At 42.2% G+C, this 21,830-nt stretch overlaps 1 protein-coding gene across 1 annotated transcript in view; it reads left to right on the forward strand.

Annotated features, from left to right (window-relative positions):
* slc17a6a (solute carrier family 17 member 6a) overlaps positions 1 to 21,830 on the forward strand; it is a 62,028-nt gene that overhangs the window by 20,766 nt on the left and 19,432 nt on the right. The window contains exons 4-8 of the mRNA XM_078549530.1: positions 2,198 to 2,312; positions 2,996 to 3,083; positions 3,198 to 3,284; positions 16,260 to 16,402; positions 20,241 to 20,390. Coding sequence (XP_078405656.1) covers positions 2,198 to 2,312; positions 2,996 to 3,083; positions 3,198 to 3,284; positions 16,260 to 16,402; positions 20,241 to 20,390 — 583 coding nt within the window. The remainder of the gene's footprint in view (positions 1 to 2,197; positions 2,313 to 2,995; positions 3,084 to 3,197; positions 3,285 to 16,259; positions 16,403 to 20,240; positions 20,391 to 21,830) is intronic.

Below are 21,830 nucleotides of genomic sequence, written 5' to 3' on the forward strand. Positions count from 1 at the left end.
TTCTTGATTCAGGGAAACTGCACATGTCACTTTGCTATTCAAGAAAGGTGAACGAATGAAACTAAGAAATTATAGGCCAGTCAGCCAGACAGCTGCTGTCTGGAATTTGCTACAGTCTATAATTAAGGATAGTGTGACTGGACATTTCGAAAATTTTCAGCTGATCAGAGACAGCCAGCATGGACTTGTAAAGGGTCATTGTCAAGTCCTGAGAAACAAGAATGACATTTGCCTCGCTTCATCATTTGTAAAGGGTATATCATGCCTGACAATCTGACAGGAATTTTTTAAAGAGATGAGTAAAGTAGTAGACACAGGAATGTCTATGCATATTATTAAGATGGATATCCAGAAGGCATTTGATAAATCGCCTCATAAAGATTGTCAGCAGAAGTTGAAGCTTATGGAATTGAAGGCAAATTATTAACCTAGTTAGAAAATTCTTTAATAAAAGCAAAATATTGTGGATGCTGGGAATCATAAATAAAAACAGAAAGTGCTGGGAAAACTCAGCAGGTCTGACAGTATCTGTGGAGAGAGAAACAGAGTTAACGTTTCGAGTCTGTCTGATCCTTCTTCAGAGGTACAGAGACAGAGAAATTTCTGCTTCTACTTCACATTTCTACTTCTCTTTAGCTCTGAAGAAGGGTCATATGGACTCAAAACGTTAACTCTGTTTCTCTCTCCACAGATGCTGTCAGACCTGTTGAGTTTTTCCAGCATTTTCTGTCTTTATATAGAAAATTCTTTGACTGAATGGCAGGAGTCAGAGAGTAGAGGTAAAGGGCAATACTCAGATTGGCAGGATGTGACAAGTGGTGTCCTGCAAGGATCTATGTCGGGACCTCAACAGTTCATCATATTTATTAACAACATAGATGGTGTTGGAAGCCACATATCCAAGTGTGCTGACGGCACAAAGATAGGTGGCATTGTAAATAGTTTAGATGGGAGCATAACATTACAAATAGATATTTATGGATTAAGTGAATGGGGGTCAAAAGTATGGCAAGTGATTTCCAATGTAGGCAAAAGTGAGGTCATCCACTTCGGATCTAAAATGGATAAACAGAGTACTTTCTAAATGATGAAAAGCTAGAATCAGTAGATGTCCAAAGAAGCATTGCAGTTCATGGGTTGAATTTTATCAGACCTTTGGAGAGGGGCTGGAAGGTTGGGAGGGTGGTAAAAATGCAGGCGGAAGGAGTCAGGAGGGAAGCCCGACATGTTCCACTACTACAGAATATTATCAAATGTGGGAAGAGCAGCTTCCCACTGATTGGATCCACGTGGCCTATTAAGATACTTAATTGGCCTATTGATGGCCATTTTATGACCCCACTGGGATTTCACCGGCGTTAGAATGGTCCCCTTCACATGATGAGTCTGCTAGATTCATTGAGGCAGCCTTCCGGTGGCTTCTTTTGGGGGACTGTCTTCCTGGCCCATGGAATGGTCTCCCCAATGGAAATGGCTGCCCCCATGGCCCCAACACCACCACTGGAAGTTCACCATTCTGATTGCTGTGGCCTGTCTATCTGACACCAGCACATCAATATTTGTTTTTGCTAGCCCTTTGCCTTATTTATGCTTGCTAGAAGTGACATATGTTCATACACAAGGACCCATTCTCTGCAAACAAAAGGAACATGTTCAAGCCTTGCACATTTTTTGAATTATCTGGGAGCTTGGGGAGCTTTCTCCTTGGCAATGCCTCAGCCAATCAGAGTCAACTTTCCAACCAATCAGCACCCCTTTTCTCCTGTAGTATCAATTGTTGTGAGCATTTGAAATTTGTTATTCTTGCATTTGTCCCAATGAGTGCAAGAAAAAAAGCATCAGCAACATGCCTCCCTTTTCAACAATATTCCATTTCTGTACTACCAAGCGACTATTTTTTGATATTAACCACATAGTAATTGAAACATTTTAAAATCTGTTATCTAATTACTCTGCCATTCGGGGGATAACAGCAGCACTCTTAAAACTATCACCCTGTTAGAGACCCCAATGCATTTGTACAATGTGTGGATGGTTTATGAAAATATTCATTGTACAGAATACTGGACGTAACCGAGTGAAATATCTTAACTGGAGACACTGTATTTCAGAGACTAATATTGGAAAGAATGAATAAACATTACATTCCTGTAAGTAGAATGTGTATAATGGGAATATTTCTGGTGCTATGTTTCAGAGTATTTGGCGCTGCCATCTTTCTCACCTCCACTCTCAATATGCTCATCCCATCTGCAGCTAAAGTGCACTATGGTTTCGTGATGTTCGTCAGGATCCTGCAGGGACTGGTAGAGGTATGTTTGACTCTCCTGGGGTACAGGAGCCACACTGATTAATCCACAGAATCCCATAGAGTGCTCGCAATACAATGCAGTAAGCTCTCAAAAGCTTACACTTCCCTCTGATGTGTTACAGCACGTCCTTTAAGCATTGTCCATTTAAGCTGATGAAAATGGCACTCCCATAACACCGTGACCTGTTTTCCCTCTTTCCAAACGTTGACTGATCTATTGTGTATTTTCATTCCCAGCAATTGCAATCTTTCTTTTTGTTCATTTTAACCTTTGACTTGTTAATGTTTTGTACTAGATTATATATTGTCATGTTTCTGAACTAATTGGAAACTAATAGCTGTAACAGCATGCATATATTTGAATTAGTATTACAATTCATTTGGCTCTTGCAGAATATTTTGTAGGAATACAGATATCTGGTTGCGTACGGGTTTATTTTTACAAAAAAGATAAAGTTAAACTTGATACATAACTTGTTATTGTTTGGAAATATAATAGTAACTGAACTTCAAAACATATTCACACCTCCTAAAATTCTTGAGTGTTGCTTTCATCTTGATTTTGTCTGCGTCAACAATTTTAAAAGAATAAAACTTATTGCTTTTTACTTAGATGACTGATAAATTACAGACTTGTTTGGCACTTCCACTCTGTGTAAAAACATAACTGATGTATGTTTGCAGGGAGTCACGTATCCAGCCTGCCATGGCATTTGGAGTAAATGGGCTCCACCATTAGAGAGAAGCAGGCTGGCAACTACCTCATTTTGTGGTAATTAGCATTTTTTTCCCCCTGTAAGTTATTTTTTTAATGAATAAAATGTTGCAGTACAACCTTTGCTTGGGATCTTACTTGCATATTGATTTCACGCTGATCTTCTTGCAGGTTCATATGCTGGAGCTGTTGTTGCTATGCCTTTAGCTGGGATTCTAGTGCAATACACTGGATGGCCTTCTGTGTTTTATGTGTATGGTAGGTTCCATATTTCAGTGAAGCAGGTGATTGTTGGCCAACATGCCTTAAGTACAATCGGCCCATAAGCTTTGATACACAAAAAGCACTCGTTTCTTTTATTAAATTCTAGATTTATGACTATCATTACAAACATTACGTTTCTGAACATACATTACTGAAACTTACAAACTAACTTAACAGCCACAGTTTGCTATGAACGTTTTATTACACAAAAAATCAGTTGCTGTGTCATTTTTAAAACATAATGTAGAAAATTATTTAAAAGTATAATGTGCTTTTTACAAGTCTATATTTAAAGGATGGTAAAGCCGTTAATAAAGCACATGAGATACGTGGCTTTATAAATAGAGGCATACAGTTTGAAATAATGGAAGTTCTGCTAAACCTTCACTGGTTAGGTATCAGCTGGAGTTTTGCGATAGACGTTCATCTTGGATGGCAGCACAGAACGGACTATATCAAATTATCTGCCTATTAAATTCCCCACTTGAAATTCAGTTCTATTGCAGTTTAATGGACTGAATATTGGGCGAGAGTAGAGTGCGTGGCCAGTTCACTGCCACCGCTTTAGCGCTAGCACCCAAGATGAGTTTCTACCCCTTCGTGTCCAATGCTGGGCACCATACTTTAGGAAGGACGTCAAGGCCTTGAAGAGGGCACAAAGGAGATCTACCAGAATCATACCAGGATAAAGGAATTATATTTATGTGGGAAGACTAGAACAGAGAAAGGTTAGATGAGATTTAACAGATGTGTTCAAAATTGTGAGAGGTTCCAGTATAGCAAATAAGGAGAAGCTGTTCATACCAAAGGGTGGATCAGTACCTGGAGGACACAGCTTTAAGATGATTGGCAAAAGAGCTGGCAGAAGATGAGGATTTTTTTTCTGATCTGGAATACACTGCCTGAGGCAGCAGATTCAGTAGTAATTTTCAAAAGGTAATATACCTGTGAAAAGGAAAAGCTATCGTGGGTATGGGAGAAGTGCGGAGGAGTAGGGCTAATATGAACATGCACACGATTATATGGACTAGGAGCAGGAGTAGGCCACTCGGCCCTTCAAGCCTGCTCCGCCATTCAGAAGTTCATGGTTTATTTGGTTGTAACCTCCCACTGACTCCTGATAACCTTTCATCCCCTTGTTAATCAAGAGTCTATCTAGCTCTGCCTTAAAAATATTCAAAGACTCTGCTTCCACTGCCTTTTGAGGAAGAGAGTTCCAGAGACTCACAACCCTCTGAGAGAAAAAAAACTTCTCTTCATCTCTGTCTTAAATGAGTGACCCATTATTTTTAAACCGTGACCCCTAGTTCTAGATTCTCCCATAAGAGGAAATATCCTCTCCACATCCACTCTGTCAAGACCCCTCAGGATTTAAAAGGTTTCAATCAAGTCACCTCTTACTCTTCTAAACTCCGGTGGATACAAACCCAACCTGTCCTCATAAGACAGCACGCCCATTCCTGGTATTAGCCTAATAAAACTTCTCTAAACTGCTTCTAATGCATTAACATCCTTCCTTAAATAAGGAGACCAATACTGTATACAATACTCCAGATGTGGTCTCACCAGTGCCCTGTACAACTGAAGCATAACCTCCCTACTTTTGTATTCAATTCCCCTCACAATAAACAATAGCATTCCAGTAGCTTTTCCTGATTACTTGCTGTACCTGCATACTAGCCTTTTGTGATTCATGTACTCAGATGCCCAGATCTCTCTGAATCTCAGAGCTCTGCAATCTCTCACCGTTTAGATAATATGCTTCTTTTTTATTCTTCCTGCCAAAATGGACAATTTCATATTTTCCCAAATTATACTCCATTTGCTAGGCCTTTGCCCACTCACTTAACCTATCTATGACACTTTGTGGCCTCCTTATGACCTCCTCACAACTTACTTTCCCACCTACCTTTGTGTTATCAGCAAACTTAGCAAGTGTGCCATCTGTCTTCCATCTAAGTCATTTATATAAATTGTAAAAAGTTGAGGTCCCAGCACTGATCCCTGTGGCAGACCACTTGTTATGTCCCACCTGCCAGAAGAAGATGCATTTATGGCTATCCTGTAAGAACATAAGGAATAGGAGCAGGAGTAGGCCATTCGGCACCTCAAGCCTGTCCCGCCATTCAATAAGATCATGGCTGATCTGCCCTAGGCCTCAACTCTTCTTTCGTGCCAGCGTCTCATAGCCCTCAACCCCCCGATATTCCAAAGATCTATCTACCTCCTCTTTAAATACTTTCAGTAATCTAGCCCCCACAACTCTCTGGAGTAGAGAATTCCAGATATTCACTACCGTCTGAGAGAAGAAATTCCTTTGCATTTCCGTTTTAAATCAGTGTCCCTTTATTCTGTAACTATGCCCCCTAGTTTGAGATTCCCCCAGCAGTAGAAACAGCTTCTCAACATCTACCCTGTAAAGCCCCCTCAGAATCTTCAATAAGATAACCCCTCATTCTTCTAAACTGTAATGAATAAAGGCCTAACCTATTTAGCTGTTCTTGATAAGTCAACCCCTTCACCCCAGGAATCAGCCTAGTGAACCTCTTTTGAACTGCCTCCAATGTCAACATATTCTTTCTTAAATAAAGGGACCAAAACTATACACAGTACTCCAGGTGTGGCCTCACCAACACCAACAGTTGTAACAAGAGTTCCCTATTTTTAAACTCCAACCCCCTAGCAATACAGGCCAAAATTCCATTTGCCTTCTTAGTTATTTGCTACATCTGCATGCTAATTTTTTGTGTTTCATGCACAAGAATACCCAGATCCCTCTATGCTGCACTTTTTTGGAGTCTCTCTTTATTTAAATAATAGTCTGCCTTTTGATTCTTCCTACCAAAGTGCATGACATCACACTTTCCTACCTTAAACTCCATCTGCCAAGTTTTTGCCCACACTCAACTTATCTATTTCCACTTGCAGATTCCTCATGTCCTCATCACAACATGCCCTCCCACCTATTTTTGTATCATCAGCAAATTTGGATACATTACATTCTGCCCCCTCCTACAAGTCATTAATATAGATAGTAAATAATTGAGGCCCTAGGACTGATCCTTGTGGCACTCCACTAGTTACGTTTTTCCAACCTGAAAAAGACCCATTAATCCTGATTCTCTGTCTGCTGTGTGTTAACCAATGCTCAATCCATGCTAATACATTACCCACAATACCGTGAGCTCCTATCTTGTGCAATAACATTTTATGTGGTACCTTATCAAATACCTCTGGAAATCCAAATGCACTACATCTACCAGTTCCTCTTTATCAACTCTGCTTGTTATATCCTCAAAGAATTCTAGCAAATTTGTCAAACATGATTTCCCTTTCACAAAACCATGTTGACTCTGTTTGATTGTGTTAAGCTTTTCTAGATGTCCTGCTATTTCTTCCTCAATAATGGACTCTAGCATTTTCCCAACGACAGATGTTAGGCTGACTGGCCTATAATTTCCTGCTTTTTGTCTCCCTCCCTCCTTGAACAGAGGTGTCACATTAGCGGTTTTCCAATCCGCTGGGACCCTCCTGGTATCCAGTGAGTTCTGGAATATTTTGACCAATGCTTCCACTATCTCTGCAGCCACTCCCTTTAAAACCCCGGGATGCAGGCCATCAGATCCTGGCGACTTGTCTGCCTTTAGTCCTATTAGTTTGTCAAATACTTTGTCCCTCGTGATAGAGACCATTACAAGATCTTTCCTTTCATTAGCTCCTTGTTTATCTGATATCTTTTGAATGTTCATAGTGTCCTCCACCGTGAAGACCAATGCAAAATATTGGTTTAACTTATCTGCCATTTTCTTCTTGTTCCCCGTTGTCAATTCTCCAAGTAGCCAACGCTCACTTTAGCCGCTCTTTCTTTTTATATACCCGTAGAAGCTCTTGCTGTTTGTTTTTATATTTCTTGTCAATTTACTTTAGTAATCAACTTTCTTTTATTGCTTTTTAGTCACCCACTGCTGGTTCCTAAAAAATTCCCAATCCCCTGGCTTACCACTAGTTTTCGCCGCTTTGTATGTCTTAGCTTTTGATTGGATATTCTCCTTGACCCACTTTGTTAACCACGGGTGGTTCATCCTTCTCATCGAGTCCTTCTTTTTGGTCGGGATAAATTTTTGCTGAGCGTTATGAAATATCTGTTTAAATGTTGCCACTGCTCATCCACTGACCTTCCCCTTAGTCTATTTTCCCAGCCCGCTTTAGACTGCTCTTTCCTCATATCTCTGTAATTGCCCCTATTTAAGTTGAAGACACTTGTTTGAGACCCATGTTGCTCGCCCTCAAACTGAATTTGAAATTCTACCATGTTGTGATCGCTATCACCTAGAGGATCCTTAACTACAATATCTCTTATTAATCCCACCTCATTACACATTACTAGATGTAAAATAGACTGTTCCCGAGTAGGTTCTGCAATGTATTGCTCTAAGAAACAATCCCTGATGCACTCTACAAATTTTTCATCCATATTATCCCTGCCAATCTGATTTGTCCAGTCAATGTGCAGATTAAAATCACCCATGACAATTATAGTGCACTTCTTACATGCTTCCATTATTTTCTGACTTATGCTTTGTCCAACAATGAAGCAACTCTTCAGGGGCTAACAGACAACTCCCACCTGTGACTTCTTCCCCTTGTTATTCCTTATATCCACCCAAACTGATTCCACATCATGATCTATTGCACCTATATCACTACTCACCGACACACTGATACCTCCCTTTGCTAACAAAGCTACCCAACCTCCTTTTTCTTTTGGCCTATTTTCTGGAACGTCAAATACCCTTGAACATTGAGTTCCCAGTCTTAGTCACTCTGCAACCACGTCTCTGTAAAAACTATCAAGTCATTTTCATTTATTTCTGTTTAGATCAACTCATCTATCTTGTTACAAATGTTGCATGCATTCAGATAAAGAGCCTTAAGCTCTGACTTTTTACCATTGTTACTCATTCTGGTTCTATTTTCTGCTGCACTCTTCTGCTTATATTTTCTTCCCCTTCCTGTCACACTTTGATTATCCTTCACCTCTCCACTACCCTGCACCTCTGCTCTCTTGTTTCTTTTTGATTTTTTAAACTTCCTTTCAATTGAACCCTTCCCCCTACTAATTAGTTTAAAGTCCTATCTAGAAATCTAGTTATATGATTCGCCAGTACATTGGTCCCAGCAAGGTACAAATGAAACTGGTACCAACAAAACAACTCTTTCCTTCCCCAGTATTGGTGCCAGTGCCCCATGAATCAGAACCCATTTCTCCCACACCAATCTTTGAGCCATGCATTTACCTCTTCTATCTTTCTCTTCTATTAGCCAATCTTCTATCCATGCCAATATGTTACCCCTACACCATTAGCTTTTGTTTTCTACAATAACCTTTCATGTGTCACCTTATCAAATGCATTCTGGAAATCTAAGTATAGTACATCCACTGGTTCCCCTTTCCCCACAACACACGTGACTCCTTCAAAGAACACCAACAAATTGGTTAAACACGTTTTTCCTATCACAAAACTATGTTGACTCTCCCTGATTGCCTTAAACTTCTCTAAGTTCCCTACTAAAATATCTTTAATATTAGCTTCTAACATTTTCCCTATGACAGATGTTAAGTTGAATGGCCAGTAGTTTCCTGCTTTCTGCCTCCCTCTCTTTTTGAATAAAGGAGTTACATTTGCTATTTTCCAGTCTAATGGAACCTTCCTCAAATCTATGGAATTTTGGAAAATTAAAGCCAAGATCCTAGGATGAAGTCCATCAGGGCCCGGGGACTTACCAGCCCGCACCTCCAACAATTTTTTCAATACCACTTCTCTGGTGATTGTAATTTTCCTGAGTTCCTCCCTCCCTTCCATTTCTTGATTTAGAGCTATCTCTGAGATGTTACTCTGAATGTGCTTTTTTACTATAAGTTTCTATGAAACAAGGGGCAGAATTTTATGGCCCCATTGCGTTGGGGGCGGAGCTGGAAAATGCGGCGAGCTGTTCAAAAGTCCATTGACTTTGGCAGCACTGGAAAATCCCACCAGCAGGAAGGGCCCTAAAATTTCACCCAAGGTGTTGCTGTGGATTGTAAAATTACCAATATCGTAAATACAATAGAATTAGTTCCTCAAACTGGATGAGAACAATGGAGTTTAGAAGAAGCTAAGCACTATATTACCTTATTGGTGATCTTATTGAAACATTTAAGATGCTGAAAGGACTTGATAGGGTGGGACCAGGTGGACGTTTCCTCTTGTGGGGGAGACTAGAACCAGGGAACACAGTTTAAGAACAAGAGGTGTCCCTTTTAAGACAAAGATGAAAAGATTTTTTTTTCTCTCAGAGGGTCGTTAGTCTGTGGAATTCTCTTTCCCAGAAAGCAGTGGAATCTGGGTCATTGAATTTATTCAGGGCTGTGTTGGATAGATTTTTGATTGACAAGGGGTTCAAGGGTTATGGGCAGGGCAGGAGGGATCATGATGGTTGTCTGGGTGGCAGATAGGAAAGTGGAGTTGAGGCCACAATCAGATCAGCCATGATTTTAGCGAATGGTGGAGCAGGCTCGAAGGGCTGAATGGTCTACTCCAGCTCTAACATTTCTTCATTAAAATAATTGAAGATAAATTGGGGCATTTCTATAATGGATCCCTGACTGGCAAGAACAGTTTTACTTTCTGCTAGTAAATTAAAAGTGACCCTCATGGTCCTTTAAATATTGTTCAAACTCAGAGACATAGCGTGTAAATCTGTATTCAAGAGTAATTCTCTAACATAATGGTTATTTTTAACTGAAAAATGTTAATGTCATTATCTCGAGTGTAAATTTACAATATATGCTGGCGGTCAGTGATGTTTCCAACCCGATGCATAATCAGAATATTATCCTGAGATATTGTCAAGAGTAGAGCATCTTTTATGCATATAAATATACATAGTAATATTTTTGTAATTGGTTTTGATTACATCTTATGAGATCAAGAGCAACATCTGACTGGTACAAAATGACAGGTATAGCAATATGGGATTATTATATATAATTTGAATATTGAATTCTTATGTAAGGATAGTTTATCTCAATTTCAGATACATTGACTGGGTCATCTTGTTGTTGTGTACTAGTAGTTTCAATATCAGATATTGACTATGGTAACAATAAATAGTGAAATATATAGTTGAGATATGTAGTTGTGGGTGTACCTACAGCACATGGACTGCAGCGGTTCAAGAAGGCAGCTCACCACCACCTTCTCAAGGGCAATTAGGGATGGGCAATAAATGAGGCCAGCCAGCAAAGCCCACATCCTGAGAATAAATTTAAAAAAATATATAAAAGTTTTCTGGTGTGTGATGAGTTAGCTATAATTAACCACATGCATATTTGGCCCAATTGAGGGGCAGCTGGCTACTTAAACCCTCAATCACAATTTTCATTTGGCACAGCATTCTGAAACATCCAGTAGACTTGGTCATTAATGCAAAATAAAATTTACTCCTTTGAAATAGTTGTTCTTATTTGGCATATGTAATGAGATAAATGCCACATTGCATTGATTTGTTGTTAAAATCATCATCATCTGGATACTGCTCCGGTATTTGTTAAGTACGTACATTACAAAAACAAATAAATGTTTTAAATGAACCACTGAAAGTATTCCTTAGGGGTGCTTAGCAATTCTGTCGTTGGAAAATTGGTTAGCAAGACACCAGGTGGCATGTTCAGTGGCATGAGCAGACCATATGGCACGATTGGTTTAATGATGGCGTGAAACCAGTTCACAATTGTCCACTTAGCCTGCCAATAGCAGGCCGCGTTTCCCGCCATCAGCCATCAGGAACCTCATTGTAATACATCAGCATATCATTATTAGGCCAGCCCACCGGAATTGTACCCCCACCCCCGCTGGATCGTCTGACCACGTCGGCAAGACTTGGTGGGCTGCACTTTGAGGGGAACTCGGAGGTGAGTACACAGTAACGTTGTTCAGCACTCGACGGGTTGTCTCTTGGACTTCAAGCTTGAGGGGCGTTGGGGTGGGGGGGGCCAGGGTTAAGGGCATCCCAGCCTAAGGGCACCCCAGCTTTCGAGGCTACCTTGTGGTTGAGGCGGGGGGGGTTGCGGTTAAGGACAGCCCTGCCATTCTGGCGATTTGTGGGGAGGGGGTGTGCTAAGGGCAGCCCTGCTGTTAAGGCTGCCTTGTTGTTGAATATAGCGCACAAGCATTCAGGGTGGGGGTAGGGTGGGAAGGGAATTGGCCACACATTAAGGAAACCTGCAAAAAGGGACCAGTCCTCTGCAACTGAGACAGTTCAGATATATTGATATGATTGGAGTCGGGCTTCTAGCTTAGCTGCCCACTCAAGCAATGCAGAGGCATCAAAGTGCCACTAAATGCTCCAAGGCTTTTCACCAACCACCGCCACCCCACCCAGGGAGAAGGGGTGGCTGGGGATCCCGCACACGCTGCCAAGGAGCCACAGCGAGCCATTGCTGGTCGGTGTCCAGTGACACCCACAGTCTACAGATGCCACCTTTCATTCCTGCAGATGATCGGGAACAAGTGCCGCTGAAGGCTGCGTATATCTAGGGAACTGGTTGGTCACATCTGTCAGCTACTGCAGGATTTGGCGCCACAGGGACCTGGAGGGCATCCACTGCCAGCGGTTGTGAAAGTGACCATGGCGCTCAATTTCTATGCCAGTGGCTCCTTTCAGGGCTCCACAGGTGACCTCTGTGGGATCTCACAAGCTGCCACCTACAAATGCATCCATGAGGTCATGGATGCCATCTTCGCGAGGTCACACAACTTTGTGCATTTCGCCTGGGACCAGGACAGCCAGGATGCAAGGCTGATTGGATTCACCCAGATCTTGGGTTTCCCACAGGTTCAGGGTGCGATCAACTGCACTCATGTGGCGCTCAGATCTCCATCACAACACACGGTCAACTATATCAAAGGCAAGGGGCTCCATTCGCTGAATGTGCGGCTGGTGTGCGACCACCAGAAACGCATCCTGCAGGTTTGCGTGCGGAGTGTGCACGGCTCCTACATTCTCAGTCGGTCACAGATGCCTGCAGTCTTCCAGGGTCCACAGAAACTGCAGGGTTGGCTTCTCGAGGACAAAGGCTACCCACAGAGCCCGTGGCTGATGACACCCATGTGGCTGCCTCAGACTGCAGCAGAGTGATGGTATAATGAAGCTCATACTGCAGCTCACAACTTGGTGGAGCAAACCATCAACATACTAAAGATGAGGTTCTGGTGCCTGGACCAGTCTGGTGGAGCCCTGCAATACAGTCCGCAGAGGGTGTCATGCATCGTTGTTGTCTGCTGCACCCTTTACAACCTGGCACTGCAACAGGGAGAGGAGCTGGCCGAGGAGGAGATGCAGGAGCTGGAGGTCTCCTCCAATGAGGAGGACGCCAATGGGACTGAGGGTGAGAAGGTCCTTGGAGGCGATGGTGATGGGGATGAGACCCTTGTACTGGCCAGATGAGGCAGGCACTCTTGGGAGGCCCTCATGATTGTGAGATTTGTATAGGATGTTGACGACATGCAGTGAGGTGACCCCCATAGATCCTCACATCATATCTATGAACGTTTGACTCCAGTCTGGGTTTTGGCAGCATGTATACCCCCTATGAGAATGCTCTTGTCATGGAGATGCAGTGGAGGCCCTAATAGTCACTTGATTGCAGGAGGATGATGACGACATGCAGTGAGGGCACTCCATAGATCTTCTCATAGCCTCTGAGAATGTCTGACTCCTGTCTGGCCGAGGGCAGCTTCGCTTGTGCTCTGTAATCAGGGTCATAACATAGAGTTGCAGCCATGAAACTTTAGAAACATCTGATCCTTTGTCCGCCTTCAGCACCTGAGACCTTCAGGGGGACAGCATCAGTGGTCACAGATGCTGAAGAGGTAGGGGCCAGCCCCACCTTAAGAGTGCTGAGAGCACACAGAGACAATGAGCGAACTCTGTGGCGCCTGCCCATTACATTCTGGCAGCAATGACAAGCACTGCTCAGGTGCAGGCATCAGTAATATGTCCAGGGAGTGTGAGGCCGGACCAACATTTTGGTCTGAAGGCTGCACAAAGCACAGGGAAGAGGCCCTGGACTGAGACTCCTGCCTTTACCTTGTGCAGAAAGGTTTCACATCCGAGTGACAAGAACACTGCTCATCAGAACAAGGAGCAATAGGCAGGGAGACATTCTTGGGAGTTTACTGACAATAATGAACAGTATGTACAAGTGATTAACACCCGCGCCCAGGCTGTGCAACTAATTCTTCTTAACCTTTTCCTAACCTTTCTGCTACATCTTGGTGCTCCCCAGATTTCCACAGCGGAGGTGGAGGCAGCCTGTTGACTGGAATGCCCTGTCTGTCATGAACTTGGCGGGCGTTCTCTGGAGAGCTGAGACCTGGAGGGCCCCGGCCTGCTTTCGGGGTCCTGCTGTGTGGCAGCGACACCTTCCTTGGCCTGTGGAACTGGAGCTGCTGAGGTCACAGGAAGAGAGGAGTCAGATGGGGCAGACAGTCTCAAAGTCACCTGAGTCGATGACCCCAGAGTGTGCACCTGCTGACCCTGCTCCCTGTGGCTGACTCCTTGAGGAGAAGGGGTAGCTGGAGTCAGGTTGATGTGCCTGGCACCCCTCTCGTGCACACACAGTTGGAGGCCAACTATGGCATTAGTGATGGAGTTGAGCCCGTGCAGCAGTGCAGGAGTGACGTCCTGGGCCAAGGTCTCCATGGCGACCGCCATTCTGCCAGTGTTGACCTCGGTGTTTTGCAATGCCGGCACTATCTCCTCAGCCTGAAGACGGACGGACTCCTCCATTGTGCCTTGCAATCTGAGGAGTGCAGTGGACATCCCTTCCTGATGTTCCCAAGCTTTCCTTTGCAGCTCCAGCAACTGTGACATCACTGAGTCCAGAGACTCGTCACCTGACTCGGACTCAGCACATTTCTGGCCTCCAGCAGTCCTGCAAGTGCTGAACACCAGGTAGGTTTCTGCTGCTGTGGATCAGACAGTGCGATGTGCTCACCAGATTATGATCCCGATGCTATTCTAAAGCTAGGTTCCACCGAGGTGTGTGCCTCTGTGCTGGTGGAGGGTGTGGGTGAGCACTGTGATAGGACTTCAGGGAGGGTGCCATCAGATTCCTCTTCAGAGGTTTCTTCGGCTGTTTCCGTCAGCTGTTTCCCAGATGTGCCTGCGGAAGCAAGGGGAGATAATTAGTGCAAGGCAGTGGCCTGTGAAACAGGACACATCACTCACGGCATGGTTGTCTGATGGATGCTGCACTGCTGGATCCTCACTTGGTTGAGCACCGCTGACCTCACCGTCAGCACAGGAACGGTCCAGATCCCCACTGGCCAGCTGGATGGCCTGATTTTCAAAGTTCGTGAGGACCTTGCTTTCAGGCATTCCTCCACCAGTCTGTGACCTCTCCCTGTTGTTGTGTGCCAGCTTGTCCTGCATGAATAGAGATGGAGAAAGTGTAAGCAGGACACCTGCCAGACTTGATGATACATATACCTGGCCTGTGTGGGTGGTAAGTAGTCCCGTGGGCAGAATGAGGACAACAACGATGAGTATGAGAGAGTGAATGATGATGTCCTTTGAACCGGCAGTGAGTGAGGGCCCTGTGGATGTGTGATGGGTTTATGAGTGTGTGAGTTGATAGTGATGAGATGGGTGACTAACCCTGGCAGAACAGAGGAGATCATTCATCCTCTTTCAGCACTAGGTGGCTGTCCCCTTTTGAAGGGCGTTGGCGCTGACCACTGCTGCCACTGCCTCCCAAGCTGGATTAGTGACGTTGCTGGCCATCCTGCGGCCAGAGCGGAGGTAGAGGACACCCCGGTGGAACTCCACAGCATCCAAAAGATGTTCCAGTGGTGCGTCTCTGAACCTGGGGGCTGCAGTCTTTTTGCCTTTCAGGGCCTGCAGCAGTCGTTGTCTGGAAGCACTGAGAAGTGGCGCCCAGCGTGACGAAGAGGCGAGGTGATGGCAGGCGGGCGAATGAGAGCCTGTCCACCATAGAAATGGTGTGTTTCCCAAGAATGCATAAATAATGTGATGGGATTTGGACGATACGGAGTGAAAACCTGCAATTGCGGCCAGCGGGTAAAACGTCATTTTACCCGCCCACGACTGCACTGAGTGCCAATCTGGGACAATTCCACCCATTGTCTCAGAATCCAGGCAAAAATTTTCACTCAACAGGTTCCATGCTCTGAGTACTTGCCTACTGTCCATAGTGTTCCACGCACTCTCATGTTGTGTGAGATACCTTGCCAAATGTGTGATGATTGAGATAATCTGTCCTTAAGATGTTAAACCGACTCTTCCCCTTTCAGATATTGAGTGCCTAGCTGTGTACGTTTAGCATCAAGCGGTGGCATAGTAGTATTGTCACTGGGCTAGTAATCCAGGGACCCAGTGTAACAGTCTGGGGACCTGGGTTTGAATCCCACCATGGCAGATAGTGAAATTTAAATTTAAAAAAAAAATCTGAGTCTAGAGATAACCATAAAACCATTGTTGATTGTCATAAAAACCCATCTGGTTCACTAATCCCCAATAGGGAAGGAAGTCTGCTGTCCTTCCCTACATGTGATTCCAGGCTAACAGCAAGTTGGTTGACTCTTGAAATAGCCTAGCAATCCATTCAGTTCTCAAGGACAAATAGGGATGGGCAATAAATGCTGGCCTAGCCAGCGACTCCCACATCCCATAAACGAATAAAAATAAATTTCTGTGCTTATTTCAGATGTTCAACTTTCATATTTCGTTTTCATGATTTTTTTTTTGCAGATGTTAACTATTCACACACATAGTAACTGAATAACATAATATTAAGTAACTAGCAATTAATCTGCTGCAGAACAGTGACAATCTACACAATAGCATCCAACTTCTGATTCTACATAATTTCTTTCATGTTTCTTGCTTTTTTTTTTGAATTAGGATCTCTTGGAATGGTATGGTATATGTTCTGGATTCTGGTATCCTATGAAAGTCCTGCAGCACATCCAACTATCACAGATGAGGAGCGCACCTACATTGAAGAAAGCATTGGTGAAAGTGCCAAACTTATTGGAGGAATAGATGTATGGACTTTCTATCTATGCTTAATTTTTAGAACATTTCAGTTAACTAAACACAACTACAGCTCTGTATTAACTCAAACGTATGCACAAAGCTCTGTGTATGCATAATCACATTTATTGATTATGCACTTATAAGCCCCTTTTAGTCTAAAACCGTGCACTTAAACACGTGCAGAACTTTGTCCCTATTATCTGAAACATGGGCATAGGGTTGTCGACTTACATACTAAGCTGCATGTAAGAACCCTGCTCTTGCATATGTGCATCAAGCCTTTTGCATACATACTTAAATTCATGCATTAACTGTTGGGCTTACACAATTTTAGCTCTGTGCAGATAGATTTTACCTTGTACACTGATCTCTGTGCATATATAGGTTTGGTGCTTCCACTCATTTGCACTTGTTTTTTTTTTCAGTGCAATTCACCTGAAATTAGCAAAAACAGTGCAAAAGATGGTGGAATTTTAGCACAAATGTAATTTAGTGCAGCTCCAGCTCCTGCAATCTCTTATGCTAGTTTTAAAAACATGGCACTAACAGCAGACTCTACCCTGCAGACTGGTCACAAACCAGATCAAATGAATTACCACTGGCAGTTTCCACTAATTCAGCTTTTTGCAGCCCTTCATGGAGGCTCTAAAAATTAAATTCGTTCTTTTAGGCACAAGGACAATATTAGGAATGTTTTAAAAGCATTTGAAAATATTTGTTTCTTACATTTCCTAAGAAACTGACTATAGTACACTAATATAACTAACAAATGGTTCTGTGTCTTTGTGATAATTGCAATTATTTAAATTGTTACAGATGTAAACTCAACACTCTGATTAAAATGCTTATTTTTCATGATAAACCCATTTTCTATTGAATTACCATGCTTAAATAAATCAAGGAATATTTTTAAAACAAAATCTTTTAAAAAATTACTTCCAATGCGCTGTACTGGCTCTTGGAATTTTTTTCGCATTTGGTGATATGCAAATTAGTTTGCACAATTAAAAATATTTTTAAAAACTAGTGCAATGTTGTCCTCCATCGCTGATTGTGCTCCAGGTAGAAACTCTACCTCATTTACTTGTATCATGTGTATTAAGCTAACTGTACTTTAACTCTTGCGTTCGTGCCTTAAAACAGGCACTGAGCTTTACACATCCATGCAAAGACATAAAAACAGAACTTTCCCTTAACACTTAAACACTGAATTCTGCATATAGTTTGAAGCATATTCAACATTTGGACAACAATCTTCTCACTGGCTGTTGAAATTTTGATGAGAAGAAAGTAACTTTTCCATCAGTTTTTTTTATAACATTAGAAACTTAAAACTAGGACAACAAATGGCTTGTACATTTTTTCATAACATTGATGTATATGTTTAAAATTTTATAGTGGCTGATGGATGAAACTTTTTTTAAAAATCGTGAGAGTTGATCTGCTCAAGGTGGTTTCATGTTCTGTGTAAGCTACCAAACATGTGGATGTTGCACACTTGAGTTGCTCTAATAATGGAACTACAACACTATAAACACAAGGTGTGCAGGCACTACATTTCTGATTGCCAAGATTTAGAAAACTGGCATTCCTGAGTCTTTAAACATTGTTTTAGCAGAATGAAAGGTGTTTGGTAACACAGCAAGTATTGTCAAAACAATAACTTCCTCATCTTTGGTCGTCTTATGGCAATACAATGTTCGAATAGTCGTCTGGTAGTACAGAACTTGAGTATTGCTGAAAAAAAGAGACATTCCTTGTTGGAGCTTTTCATCTGGCACTCATCAGGACAATTCGCAAGAAAATACCAATGTCAGGGGAAACAACACATTTATACTGTATGAGAAGGGAGTGCTGATTGGTTGGCAAATGGACCCTGATTGGTAGAGGCATTGCCGTGGAAAATGCGCCGGGCAATCTCGTAAATGGGGCCTGAGCCATTTGCTCACCATGAAAGCTTGCTGCTGAAATAGGGCATATCAAAGGCATCCTGTGGAATAATGGCTAAACTGATCAGATCATTCCACACTGTAAATCGCACAAACTCATGAACTGGCCCAAGACTGTAACCTTTGGCCCTGAAAAGTACCCAGTCTGCTTCGGATTACCCTGGAAGGGCAAGGTATCTCAAAGGTTTGAGCAACAGGTGAAGCTAGCTGTTTCACGCTGCTACTATGCAGTAGCAACACGAGTGGTATTCACCACTAACAGGATGTGTAGTCAAGCCAAATAGACCTTCTTCCTATCACCCTAATGAATAATGTGGTATATGAATTTCAGTGTCGGTGTGATGTAAGGTATATAGGCTGTACATCCCAAAGGCTGGTGATCGTATCAAACAGCATGTCCTTTCCAATGTTCACAATGGGCAAACACTCAACCAACCTGTGCTTGCAAAGCTCAAAACATAGTGTCCATCATTAGATGTGATTCTGTGATTGGACAACGATTGCTAAATAATCCTCAGTGTGCTAAGAATTACGCTGACAACTAATTTAATATTGTCAGTTGGGCTCACAATGTGACGCATTTGCATGTACTGGAAGCTACATATATTAATACACAGGGCCCTGCTCTTTGCAGACAGAAAGAACACGTACACACTTTGTGCCTGTTTCAACTGAACCAAACAAGCAAGAGCCATTCGCTGGTACACTCCCCAGAACAATGTCTTGACCAATCAGAATCAAGCCACCTGGCTTAAATTTCAAACAATGCTTGGCAGTTAACCGTCAGTTACCATTAACTGGGGCATTCTCCATGGTCACGCCTCTAATAATCAGAGTCCACTTGCCAACCAATCTCTTCTCGTACAGAATAAATTTATTGTTTCCCCGACATTGGTATTTTCTTGCAAATTGTCCTGATGAGTGCCAGATCGAAAACTTCGACAAAAAATGTATCTTTTTTTCAGCAATACGATGTTCTATGCAATATTGTGACGTGGATTCTACCCACAAGATATTTTATATTGAAACATGTATTATAGTTTTCAAGGTTAGCAATTTATCATCAAGCAGTGTCATTGCTGTATAAGAATAGTAAGCAACATAATATTGACAGAACACTGTAAGCCTACCTGACGAATGACATTCTGAAAGTCCTGGGGCTTTCTTTTGTTAATGGTAAATCAAGTAGCGTAAGAACAAAAATGAACTTGAAATTATGTCTTCAACCAGCAAAGGTCAACCGATCTAAATTGTCAGATTCTACTGTAAATGTTCAATTCGTCGATTAAAAAGCCATTACTTAGCACAATGATGAAAACTTACAGCTCCAGAATAAAATTTTAAAAATTCAACAAAATATAATGTTTTTTCTTACTGAGTGCTCGTTATCAATACAGGCAAACCTTTTTTGATTTGTCATTGAATAGATGATTTGCTCACCGTAGAGCCACATAGGTTCTTCCCAAAATAACTTGGAAATAATAGAAAAACAGTTGAAATGGCAATGGTGCACTGTCATTTACTGTTGATACTTCACCTGTTAAAAATGTTATTGTACAGCAATTAAATAGCTATGTTCCAAGCTTTAAAAAAAAACATCTTTGGATAAATTGGATATTGATCACTTGACACTTCCATTAACCAACAAATATTTCCCATTTTGTTTTACAAAGATAAATTGGTTAAGTGTACTAACGTCTTAATCTGCATATTATTTTTCACGTGTAATTGCTGGTTTTGGAGGGAGAGCTGAATTTTCTTCCTCTAGGACTATAGTTGTGATATGATTTTCTGATTTTTATTACGGTAAATTGATTTTGATTTATAAACTGACTCGAAATAATAAGATTGACTGACTTGCACCCCAATTTAATTAGTCTTGTGCCTTTTTTTTCAGAAATACAAGACACCATGGAGAAAGTTCTTTACCTCTATGCCAGTCTATGCAATAATTGTGGCAAACTTCTGTAGAAGCTGGACTTTCTACTTGCTGCTGATTAGCCAACCTGCCTATTTTGAAGAAGTGTTTGGTTTTGAGATCAGCAAGGTAACTTTCATTCCGCGTGACTGCGTTCATAACAAGATAGACAATTGGCCCAGTTCTGTTTTATACAACCATGTTAAACAGCAGAATGTTGTTAGAAAGATGCTGCAATTCTGATGGAATTTTGGCAGCATGGGAGTTCTGTCCGGTCCAATGGCCAATTCTGAGTCTAAGTAAATGCCATTAAGAGACCCCTTTTCTCAGCTGATAGCCAATGCAGTAGACACTCAAATGCAATACTCCATATATCGGATTTCCTCTCAATAATGCTTTGGTAACACTAGATACTATGAATGCCCTGTGTGCACTCCTGGCATCCAGGTTTGCTACATCTGTGATGGAAGGCATGGTTTAAAATTTAAAGGACTGTCTCCCAGCCCATGTATTTAATCACATTGACTAAGACAGGATGGTGATTTTTAAAATTGGGGCCAGTCCTGGAGGCTACCAGCCAAGCTATTCTATGGTAGGTATTTGAGACAGCCATTTTCCTCCTCACTACGCTCCCACAAAGATACCCTGACAGAAACCGGAATCCCAGCATGAGCTACCTCATGCGGGCGTGTGTCTTGGATCAGTGGTAGCACTCTGAGTCAGAAAGATGTGCGTTCAAGTCCCACTCCAGAGGCTTGAGCACATAATCCAAGTTGACACTTCATTCGGGAGTGCTGCACTGTCAGAAGTGCCATCTTTCACATAAGTCATTAGATCGAGGGCTTGCTTGTCTGTTCAAGTGGATGTAAAAATCCCATGGCACTAAATGAAGAAAGGTAGGAGGTGGTTCCCTAGTGTGCTGGCCAATATTTCTCCCTCAGGCATCATCCTTAAATGATTATTACCATATTGATGTTTTGGGATCTTGCTATTTGCAATTTGTCTGCCATGCATCCCTACATTACAGCGGTGACTCCATTTCCTAAGTTCTTCAGTTGGGCTGTGCTGAGGTCATTAAAGACAATATATAAATGCGTGCTCTGTCTTTATCTAAAGTAGGTTAATTATTCTAAACCCAGTAAATCAGGGCCAAAGGTTGGCCACTGGAGCAGGTAGAACTTCCATGCTGCCAAAATTCCATTAGAATTCCAACAAAAGAGGAAGTCCTGGCAAAGATGTGGATATAGTTGCTGTTTAGTCCCTGAGATACCTTTTTGATTGATCCCAAAACTTTTTCCTAAAGATTCCCATTCATTTTTGATCTGATGCCACCCTTGTTGCAAACTCACAACTGCTTTCAGTTTCTACATAGAGTGCTAGACCTCCGCGCTGAGCACTTAACCTGACAAGGACGTAATAAGTTAATAACACATTAGTGAATATAAGAGATGAGGCCTGAATATGACTTTTGGGAACTGGGAACTTTAGTTACTAGCTCATTATGTTGAATGTTTTAATAGACATGAAAGCCTTGTGGGAAAGCAATTCACAAGTGAAAAGTTCTGTCAT

Source organism: Cetorhinus maximus, chromosome 9 (assembly GCF_964194155.1).
Source record: "Cetorhinus maximus chromosome 9, sCetMax3.hap1.1, whole genome shotgun sequence".
NCBI lineage: Eukaryota > Metazoa > Chordata > Chondrichthyes > Lamniformes > Cetorhinidae > Cetorhinus > Cetorhinus maximus.